Below are 12,088 nucleotides of genomic sequence, written 5' to 3'. Positions count from 1 at the left end.
CACGAAGAACGAACAGATTAATCCACAGCTGTTCCAAAGGAGTGTTATTCAATAGAACAAGCTCCAGCCGCTAGGCGGAACCAATACAAAAAGAAACAAAACCGGCATCCCGGTTCCCCGGATGGTCGAGTCAATTCACTCGGAGGCCACGTAAAAGTATACACCATGACTTACTTAATCCATCAACTTTATAAAAGACATCCTTTGTGTGAGCATGTAGATATTTTGCGGTCATCCATAGTGTCCACTCTCAAACTGGCCGGGAATTTCAATGCTTCAATGCGGTAAACTTCCGTCAATGCAAAAGCTTCTTTAAGGAAAAGTGTTATTCACAAAACAAACTCCAGACACTCGGCAGAGCCAATGCAAAAAGCAAAAAGAAACCAAAATGACGCCCAGCTTCCTCAAAAGCCTGATTGGGACATGTAAATACTTTGCGACCGTCCTTTGTTTCTATTCTCAGTTTCGCTGATGTAAGAGTTTCTTACATTCCTTGAACCGATCGCGTTTCTCTCTTGTCGAACTCACAAAGTCCAGGAAAAAAAAAATATTATGGTTCTTCCAAGAAAGCTTCCCTTTGCCCCCTGCCTGGTGCAACACAAGATCTTTATCAGATGATCTCAGAAATTTGGCCAGGATTGATCGGGGCCTTTCTCCCTCAGCAAATCTGTGAGCTGAGACTCTGTGAGCTCGCTCCATTTCCAGTTTATGGCCTGTTATGTTGAGCAGACTCGGGAAAAGCTTGTCTAGGAATTTCACCAAATCTCTGCCCTCCTCATACTCAGGAATACCAACAATTCGAACGTTATTCCTGCGGCTTCTATTCTCAAGATCTTCAAGCTTTTCAAGGAGATGTTCCAAATCAACTTTGGTCACGGGCAGATTAGCAGTTAATTCCCTATCTGAAAACTCCAGACAATCATTTCGTCTCTCAACATCAGTCACTCTTGTAACTAACTCAGAGAATTTTATTTTCATCGCCGTAATCGATCGACGCATTACAGCGAGATCCTCCAAGTCAGCAAGAACCTTCGCATCACCGACAAGTTGGACAACTGATGCTGGATCTCCTCTCCCGCCGCGCCATCCAAATCGAGTCCCCGGTCTGTAGGCCTGTCGGGCTTTCATCCTGAACACGTAAGTGTCTTTTAATGTCTCTAGAGCCTGAGGATTTTGACTTCTTTGCCATGTTTTGCCTCAAAGAGTAAATGTGTAACTGGGTGTATAAAATTTCTCCAGATTTTAACATAAAAATTATTAAAAATTTAGCAAAGTGCGCAGAGCTCGTCGCTCACATGTCTGCTTCTTGCATGGCGTCACGTGACCTCCCAAATCCGGTGTTTCTATACAAATTTTGTGAGACAGAATTACACAGTAAAAGATAATCTATAAAACAAACTCCAGCCAATAGGTGGAACAAACACAAAGAGCATGTAGATGCATCCATAAAACTGTCCTGAAGGTACGACACTCTACAAAATAAGCTCCAGCCGCTAGGCGGAACCAGCACAAAAAAAACACACAGATTCTTCAAACAGTCAAGCAAATGTTCAGTGAGCCGGTCCACTCGGCTGCAACATGAGTGTGGATGTGGGGTTCTGACATTTTCTTTCTAAATGATCATGGTGTTGTTCCAATCTAATAACTGATTTGTTAGCGAACATCATTGCCATGTTATATTGTATGTAGACATAGCCCAATAATAATCTAGTTTAACAAAAGACACATTACACAGTTCAGTTGGAACTCTCGTGACTTTAGTTTTGGACTTTATACATGTTACTTGCACCTTATTGTAAAAGTAAAATAGAACATTGATTAATATAATAAGAATAAATAAGGATGATAAAAGATGTGATATAACTTGTAAGAGTAAAAGGGAATTGGATATTCACCCCTTCAACTTTAATCAATGAGTGAAAGTGTCAAATAACAGGACAGTTACTGAGATTAAGCGAGTAGTATACGGCTGGTCATGTGATTCTAACATGGCAGCCCCCATGTGCGGACCGTCTCCATGTAGAATAAAACAGCTTTTATAAGGTTACTGATATGACTGGAGTCTTCATTTTAATGTGAGTGGTCATGATTTCCTACATATATTGCAAAATTACAATTCATGTATTTAGGAGTTACACTTTTTTATGAGGAAACAATTACAGAATGCACCTTTAAATTACATAGAGATGGCACTATTTAAATATAATTTACATTTGATTAATCCAATGCTATTTAGTATAATCATAATCAAGTTAAAATATCTAACTTTTTCAATTATCCTATAATCAAGATTCTCACTTTCAACCAATGCAGACATTTCCGTTTTAATTTGGACTGTTTTATCAATGAATATTGCACTCACTGAGCATGAAAATTACTCAATTACTCAAAATCTGCTAAAAGATTGCCTTAAATAACTTAAATAAACAGTTCACCCAAAATGTAACATTTTGTAATTATTTACCCACCCTTGTTCCACTTAAAACCTTATGTATGCATGTATTTTATTGCCTATATACGAATATACATTAGTCAAAATATTATTTTAATGTACATTCATTTAAAATGTAATCTTAAAAAAAAATTTCACCAAAAAATTTAAATTCTCACATCATTTACTCACCCTCATGCATGCCATCTCAGATGTATATGACTTTCTCAGCTCTGTAGGTCCATACAATACAAGTGAATGGTGACCAAAATTTTTAGGCTCCAAAAAGTACAAAAAGGCAGCATAAAAGTAATCCATAAGACTCCAGTGGTTTAATCCATGTCTTCTAAAGCAGTTTTGGCTCATAACAGACCAAAATGTAACTACTTTTTTACTGTGCATCTTCAATTGCAGTCTTTAGGCAAGATTATGATTTCAGGCTCAATTACACTTCCAAGTGCTTGAGCGTGCCCATTGTACAAAGGGGCCTCAGTTTGTGCCTGGTAGGCAGCAGATGCCCTAACCCTGCCCCCACCCAAATCCTAACCACATGGAGCCTTTAAGGCTGAGTATCCTGCAAGGAACAACGAGAGGCACCTTTCTTTCATCACGGCAGAGCTCTAGATGGTGCTAGGAAGTGTAATTGAGCTTGAAAACATGGTCGCCAAGGAGACTACAGATGTAACGATTTCTAGCGAGAAATGAGTAACATTTTAGTCGTTTCTCACCCAAAACAGATTGGATCGCTTCTGAAGACATGGATTTAACCACTGGAGTGTATGGATTACGTTTAGGCTGCTTTTATGTGCTTTTTGGCGCTTCAAAGTTTTGGTCACCATTCACTTCCATTGTGAGGACCTACAGAGTTGAGATATTTTTCTTAAAATCTTCGTTTGTGTTCTGTAGAAGAAAGAAAGTCATACACATCTGGGATGGCATGAGGGTGAGTATGATTAGAGAATTTTCATTTTTGGGTGAACTTTTCCTTTAATCGTATGACATAGTGTAATGTTTATTAATGTTGTTAATGAAAGTTATTAAAAAGATTTTTATATTTTGGAAGCATTAACACACTTTACCATACATACTATATTATTAACAAACAAACAAATAAATAAATAAATAAATAAAAGAAAGAGAGAGAGAGAGAGAGAGGTGATCTTTTGGATCCAATGAAAAGAGCCCGTTTGCTACGGTGCTGCTGGTTAAGTGTTGTAGTAACCTGCTGCTGTACAGACACTGGTGGCGGCGCTGGACGCAGATGCCATGACAGCATGATGTCTGTCTGACTGGAGAGGAGAGGGTGTAGTCCACATGAAACCACGACACTGATGACAATCAAAGACCTTTACTAGACATCGCAGAATAACAACATTTTTCGATAGCGAGAGGAAGCAGATTACATTGATGGTGACATCATTTATTTCTCTGGCAGAGATCAGCGCATCTGGAGGATTGTAGGTAGGTTGGATTATTGAGATCGGAGAGACGTCTCTCAATCAATATGTGTACAGCTCTCTATGTCAGTTCATTCAGTCTATCATGTAGGCTCATGCCACATTCATGAACGATGTAAATGGGAAGGGCAGAGAGAGACAGCAAACCCTGTCTGTCTCTATGTGTTGGTGCGACAGCGGCTGATCGCGCTCCATCCTCAAATGATTACGGATTCGCTTATGATGAGCGAATAGACCAGCATTAGGCCTGACTGAATGCAAATGTGCCATATTTTATGGGAATGTGACTGAAATACACCATACCTGCATGTTGAATTATTTCCACTCGCGCAATGAACATATTCCGTCTAACATGACGTAACTGGGTTATGTTTACGGTTTTAAAGCCTCACAGGAACAAAAAGCGAATATTCGATATATTTACGCTTCTTTATCGCGCTCACGCAATATTTGATAGAATACTTGATTTCATAGAGTTTATTTCTGAAGATGAAATTAGTAATTTAAACCTGGCTTTTTGTTAGCACTGCAGGTGCCGTGGAAACATCACCGGTCTTGGTCACTTCACCGATAGTAGGCCTACGACCACCAATAACCTCTTAACTGAGGTTTACTGCATATTTGCATAAATATTTCCATATAACATCTAAGTCTTTTCTCACAAAACAAGCCTTTAGATGATAGATAAATGAAACTGCACATGAAGGCCTAATGCATCATGTCTTCTACAGACATCCTATAGCCTTTTTCCAAGTCATGTTCTCCCAAATGAATTTATCATCTATCTAGATTCTAGATGGTTCTTACTGTAGGCTATGTCTTAACCTTTGTGCGATCTTCGGGACATTTGTGTCTTTATCATTTTTGTTTTTTTCTCGATCATTTTGGCTGTGTTAATGCCAACGGCATACATTTTGTCAAAGGTGTGTATTTTTTGGGGAATTTTGATATTTCAACCTCAGTTCCTATAATACATCTATAATACACTGTGTACACAAAACAGTTACACTCAGGAACTTCAGGACAAAAATGTCCCCATTGAAACCCATTAAAATGGCAATAATTGATCCCAGTGCCATTAAAGCATAAAATCATGAATTCTATGATATTATGCTTTCATTCCGGAGCCCTGGTTTCAAAATTAATTTTTAAAAATATTTTCCACCAGATGGTGCCAGTTTTCTCATGTTTAGCCTATGGAGCAAATACATGCTTTTTCCCTATTTTCTGTTTGCTGTATTATAGAGCACCACAGGCCAATTGAATAAATGATGCAGCTAAAATTGTGTGGGTGTGCTGATATGTGTGTATTGAGAAATGTGTGTGTGTGTGTGTAAAACACAACAGTGGCATTATGTAAACAAACTGGCATTTAAAGGGTTAAAATCCTGAAAATGAATGAATATTTGGTAGTTATGATCAGGACTTATGTTGGTTAAAAAAGTCAGTGAAAGTGGAAAATAATATTAATATATCATATTTTTATGACAGTTTTTTGACGCGGACATTTTTGTTTGTTTGTTTGGTTTTTTTTATCTGACACTGCACGAAAAATAATAATGCATCAGAATCAATGTTGTTGCTAATCATTGACATATCCCAGACTGTGATAATCCAGAAAAACAATTTCCCCTTAACATTTAGTATATGGAAAATAATTCTTTTTTTTTTTTTTTTTTCATAAAAATTATATAAACAAACTGGCATTTAAAGGGTAAAATGGTGAAAATGAATGAATAATTGCTAGTTATGATCAGGACTGTTGTTGGTTAAAAAAATAACTAATTGAAAGTGGAAAATAATATTAATATATAATATTATTATGGCAGTTTTTTGACATGGACATTTTTGTCCTCTTAGGACCTCTGAGTAACTTTTTTTTATTGACGCACAAGGGTTAATGTTTTAAAATATGCCTATCTTTAAAAATCTGACACATTAAGTCTTATATCTGTGGTGTATTTGAGCAAACTTATTAGGATACCACTGGCTTATCATGATGAAACGGCTGCCCTTTTAAGAAAAATCCCTAGTCCTCTGAAAAATATTTTTCCAGCTTAATATGTCCACACAGCTGTCATATCCAATAACGGGTTTAACACTCTAAGCAAAACTGCATTGATTTATGCATCCATTTTGTGGAGAACATCTGCACAAACTGAGCTTAAGATAAAAGTTGAATTGCTGTATTTCTGCGTTAACGTTCTGTATTAAGAAACCCAGGTAGCACATGTCCTGTACATTTCCAAGATGTCTGTTTTAGATCTTTTCATCTGATAAACATCACATCTAATTAATACCTGCTAAAAAAAAAAAAAAAAACAGATTTACAAATTTTCTAAATCAGAAACATCTCAAAGACACCTGCTGAATGTCGTACTGACATCCGAGAGGAAACGTCTTATAGACGTATTGCAGATGAGCAAACAATGTTAAAAATATGTCTTCCAGATGTAAACACACACATCAAATAGATGTCTGGGTGATATATGTGTGCTCTCATGGAACATATAGGCCTGCACACATGTGAGTATTAAATAATGACGTACTCAGAGTCTTAATAAAGTTTAATCAAAATGGCTTAATTGATTCACATTACTGCCATTACTGCAGGTGGCTGTGTATGAGCACTGATCAATCACTCATTACTGCTTTCTAGAAATCTGAAGCTCAGTCACTGTTATTGTCAGTCCCTGGTATGGTGAAAGAGAGGAAACATGATGTAGGATTGCAGGGCACATTACAAGTAATATGAAAGGTTAAATTGAATAATTAAGCACATGAACAGAAATTAATACAGAATGAACAGAACTTTAGGTTGATAGCTGAAGTATATAATCAGTTATACACAGTTTAAATTCAAGGGCTGACAAATAGTGAATTGCTGTTTGATTTCATGTTTACTGGTTAATTGGTACTTATGATGCTTTTCATCAAAACACGCAATAAGTAATCCAAAAGTAATCCGATTAGATTACCTTAAAAATATAACCTAAAAGACGTTATGGTATTGATTACAATTTTAGTTGTGTAATAGGTAACTCTTAACAATAAGGTTCCATAACATTAGTAAATGCCTTAGATATCATGAACATTCACATTTATGCATTTGGCAGACGCTTTTGTCCAAAGCGACTTACAGTGTATTCAAGGTATACGTTTTATTAGTTTGTGTTTCCTGGGAATCGAACCCATGATCTTGGCATTTACTAGCGCCATGCTACAAGTTTAGCTACAGGAATGATACTTCCATAAACAAACAAATAACAATATATTTTTTACAGCATTTATTAATCTTTGTTAATGTTCATTTCAACATACACCGATCAGTCACAACATTAAAACCACCTGCCTACTATTGTGTAGGTCCCCCTTGTGCCGCCAAAACAGCACCAACCAGCATCTCAGAATAGCATTTTCAATTGTACACAGTGGTTATCTGAGTTACCGTAGACTTTGTCAGTTCAAACCAGTCTGGCCATTCTCTGTTGACCTCACTCATCAACAAGGCATTTCCATCTGCAGAACTGCCGCTTACTGGATGTTTTTTGTTTTTGGCACCATTCAGAGTAAAATCTAGAGACTGTTGTGTGTGAAAATCCCAGGAGATCAGCAGTTACAGAAATACTCAAACCAGCTCATCTAGCACCAACAATCATCCATACGATTATCTAATCAGCCAATCATGTGGCAGCAGTACAGTGCATAAAATCATTCAGATACGGGTCAGGAGCTTCAGTTAATGTTCACATGAACCATCAGAATTGGGAAAAAATGTGATCTCAGTGTTTTGGAGTGTGGCATGATTGTTGGTGCTAGATGGGCTGGTTTGAGTATTTCTGTAACTGCTGATCTCCTGAGATTTTCATGCACAACAGTCTTTAGAATTTACTCAGAATGGTGCCAAAAACCAAAAACATCCAGTGAGCGGCAGTTCTGTGGACGGAAATGCCTTGTTGATGAGAGTGGTCAACAGAGAATTGCCAGACTGGTTTGAACTGACAAAGTCTACGGTAACTCAGATAACCACTCTGTATAACTGTGGTGAGAAGAATAAAAAGTACTGTTCATTGTTATGCATGTTCACTAAGTTAACTAATGTTAACAAATGGAACCTTATTGTAAAGTGTTACCATGTAAAATGTAATGAGTACCAGATTACATTTCAGAAGTAATCTGCTGAGCACTTTCTTCTCGGCTGTGTTTATATCCAGGTATTAACTTGTTAACATACTGTATATGTGTTTAGACGTATTTGTCAGGGTCAGAAATTAGCGGGCCATCTTTATTTTTGCTGAACATTATTCATATCTTAACAAGAATATTGTCTCTATATGTCACAGGATGCAAAGGGGTTTCTCAGCGAAACAAAGATGAGTGTGACATCATGGTTCCTGGTCAGCAGCTCTGGTACTCGTCACCGTCTGCCACGGGAGATGATCTTTGTCGGACGGGAGGACTGTGAGCTCATGCTGCAGGTAGGATTTTCAATTTTGCTTTCCTGAAATGTCTCGACACATTTTTGAGTGCATCGAGCTGTTGCCTTAGTGAGTTCAGTTTGCATGACTGGCTGGTCATTAAAATTTTTTAGTTTTGAAGTATTTAAAAAAAATAATGCAATGAATGTAATCATAAACCTCCATAACTACTGAATATGAAGTAATATGCTGAATACAAATGTTCCTGTATTACTATAAATGAATATGAACATATTACCAGTGGTTTTCAACTGGTTTTGCTTCAAGACCCAGATTACACATTGGGCATCAAGTAGTCAACTAACACAGTACCAGATTTGTTTATTGTACAAAAGTAAGCAAAAATGTCCTTAAAATCAATTGATTGTATTATTTATAGTATTACATTTATTAAGCCAATAATTCAGCACACTGTGGTGGGCACAAACGACGTTTATCCTTGTTACAAGTGAACCCATTTTAATAGTCTGGGTTGTGTTTTCTTATACATTTTCTAGTTTTGTTAATGATTTTCGAGGATGAGGTCATGTTACACAACCTGTCCATTTTAGAATTTGGCTAGTTTCTATAAAGTGAGTGATGAATTTGCTCCGAAATACTATAGAGTTTGATTGGAAAGGTGGACTTTGATGTCAACAACACAAGATATGGGAAGTGTTTTCTCATCCCTTTTAAAAGTTAAGCTTATTTTTTTTCCATCTGAATTTTGCACTACTATGTTGTTAGTTGCTTATTATTATTTGCATTTAGCATTGTTTTTTCCCTGCTGTGCATGACCCACAGAACAGATCTGTGGCCCATTTTGTGTTGCGATCCACCAAATAAGAACCAATGGTCACTACTACCTCTACATAATTTTCTGTAAGAAATGAGCCATCACAACTGACACATAATGATGAATGTGGTCTATGAGTTTAACAGCAGTTTACTGTTTTGTGTCATGCTAGAGTACTGTAGGTAGATGAGATTAATGAACTTGTGTCAGTAATGGTCCTTTGGTGTGGGCTGAAACTCAGCACCCACTTTGAAACAGCTTCCTGAAGTGGATAACGAGGGACAGCTTCTTGAGTGATGTCATTAGTAGATCATAACGAAGTACTTTGTGCGAAAGACTAATACCTGAGCCATACTATAGATGGACGTTTTACTAACTTATGCTACACCTAGCCACTGATTTAGTCCACCCCCATCCATTTTACCACCCTCTCTCTATAACTCTGCCCTCCAAAGATATGTCAGCCAACCCAATGTCAGTAAACCCAAACACATAAAAAGCTGAGAAGCAGAGAGCTACATTTTCTGATTGGCTAATTTAGTGTGAGTCACTCCAAAAAGGCATAAAGTCAGCATAGAAGTAATCCATACGTCTTGAGTGGTCTTCTGAAGCGATACGATCGCTTTGGGTGAGAAACAGACCAAAATTTAATTCCTTATTCACTATAAATCTTGACATCCACAGTCTCCTTGGCACATTCATAACAGAAGCTTGATCACAAACTTTCTCACGCATAAATCATGCGCAGAGCCCTTTGCACAATCCAGACACAGGTTCACGATTATTACGCCCAGTTGGGCTATTTTTTTAAAATGCATATGCGAGTTAAAATTATAAAATCGTGGGTTGAGTTTTTGTTGGGATACTTTTAAAATGTACCCTGGTAGCTAGAAGGCTGATGATAAACACTAGAAAATGAAAATGCAACTTATGGATATAAAATGATATTGGATTGAGTACCTGGCAACCGCGTGCAGAATCAAAGCATCACCGTCTTCAGGCCTGCATTGTGTTCCAGTTGGGACAGACATCAAGATTTGAAGTGAAAATTTTGGTCTGTTTCTCACCCAAAGTGACCATATCGCTTCAGAAGAAATTAAAACACGTGTCTTTTGAGAGCTTGAAATTTTTGAAGCCCATTTTGGATGAGTTTGAGATGGTAACTCTTAGGCTTGGGATTGATGCCTTTTTCACGTATCGATAATTGGAAAATTTTCCAGATCATTATCGATATACACTATATTGCCAAAAGTATTCGCTCACCCATCCAAATAATTGAATTCAGGTGTTCCAATCACTTCCATGGCCACAGGTGTATAAAATGAAGCACCTAGGCATGCAGACTGCTTCTACAAACATTTGTGAAAGAATGGGCCGCTCTCAGGAGCTCAGTGAATTCCAGCGTGGTACTGTGATAGGATGCCACCTGTGCAACAAGTCCAGTCGTGAAATTTCCTCGCTACTAAATATTCCACAGTCAACTGTCAGTGGTATTATAACAAAGTGGAAGCGATTTGGAATGACAGCAACTCAGCCACGAAGTGGTAGGCCACGTAAAATGACAGAGCGGGGTCAGCAGATGCTGAGGCGCATAGTGCGCAGAGGTCGCCAACTTTCTGCAGAGTCAATCGCTACAGACCTCCAAAGTTCATGTGGCCTTCAGATTAGCTCAAGAACAGTGCGTAGAGAGCTTCATGGAATGGGTTTCCATGGCCGAGCAGCTGCATCCAAGCCATACATCACCAAGTGCAATGCAAAGCGTCGGATGCAGTGGTGTAAAGCACGCCGCCACTGGACTCCAGAGCAGTGGAGACGCGTTCTCTGGAGTGACGAATCACGCTTCTCCATCTGGCAATCTGATGGACAAGTCTGGGTTTGGCGGTTGCCAGGAGAACGGTACTTGTCTGACTGCATTGTGCCAACTGTGAAGTTTGGTGGAGGGGGGATTATGGTGTGGGGTTGTTTTTCAGGAGCTGGGCTTGGCCCCTTAGTTCCAGTGAAAGGAACTCTGAATGCTTCAGCATACCAAGAGATTTTGGACAATTCAATGCTCCCAACTTTGTGGGAACAGTTTGGGGATGGCCCCTTCCTGTTCCAACATGATTGCGCACCAGTGCACAAAGCAAGGTCCATAAAGACATGGATGAGCGAGTTTGGTGTGGAAGAACTTGACTGGCCTGCACAGAGTCCTGACCTCAACCCGATAGAGCACCTTTGGGATGAATTAGAGCGAAGACTGCGAGCCAGGCCTTCTCGTCCAACATCAGTGTCTGACCTCACAAATGCGCTTCTGGAAGAATGGTCAAAAATTCCCATAAACACACTCCTAAACCTTGTGGAAAGCCTTCCCAGAAGAGTTGAAGCTGTTATAGCTGCAAAGGGTGGGCCGATGTCATATTAAACCCTATGGATTAAGAATGGGATGTCATTTAAGTTCATATGCGTCTAAAGGCAGATGAGCGAATACTTTTGGCAATATAGTGTATATCGGTATTTTTTATCAGATATAAATAGGGATGCTCATTGCACAATAGTCTTTGTCTTTTCAAACAGATTTCTCAACACAACTACGAGCAGGGTAAATAAAGGTGGTCAGACACCGGACACGTCTTGCAGATGACATGGTGCATTCTAAAATTCGAAGGTACACAGCGTCAAAATTCTGCAGTGCCACGGAGCGCAACTCGCATAGTTTTCCATTCAACTCTGGCAGTGCTAGTGCAAAAAAGAAGAAAAAAGAGAAAAACACCAACAAATAAATGTCAAATGAATAGCCTAATCATTTTTTATTGTAATAAATGCTAATATCTGAAGAACAAATTTGTTTTACCATGTCGGTGTAAGCTAGTTAGTTTTCTTTATTTTTAGGAAGGTAGATCCATTTAGAATCAAACTAAATTACAAACGTGATTACTGAATGGACTGCACAACATAACTGTTGCAGGGC

At 38.4% G+C, this 12,088-nt stretch overlaps 1 protein-coding gene across 4 annotated transcripts in view; it reads left to right on the top strand.

Moving 5' to 3' along the window:
* The first annotated feature begins 3,683 nt into the window (after positions 1-3,683).
* Positions 3,684-12,088, top strand: part of cep170bb (centrosomal protein 170Bb) — a 30,945-nt gene continuing 22,540 nt past the window's right edge. For all 4 annotated transcript variants that reach the window (XM_051725264.1, XM_051725266.1, XM_051725265.1 and 1 more), the window contains exons 1-2: positions 3,684-3,892; positions 8,232-8,366. In XM_051725264.1, coding sequence (XP_051581224.1) covers positions 8,262-8,366 — 105 coding nt within the window. In that variant the 5' untranslated portion in view covers positions 3,684-3,892; positions 8,232-8,261. The remainder of the gene's footprint in view (positions 3,893-8,231; positions 8,367-12,088) is intronic.

This window comes from Myxocyprinus asiaticus, chromosome 19 (assembly GCF_019703515.2).
Source record: "Myxocyprinus asiaticus isolate MX2 ecotype Aquarium Trade chromosome 19, UBuf_Myxa_2, whole genome shotgun sequence".
In the NCBI taxonomy this organism is placed as follows: domain Eukaryota; kingdom Metazoa; phylum Chordata; class Actinopteri; order Cypriniformes; family Catostomidae; genus Myxocyprinus; species Myxocyprinus asiaticus.
This window is presented reverse-complemented; position numbering and strand designations above follow the sequence as displayed.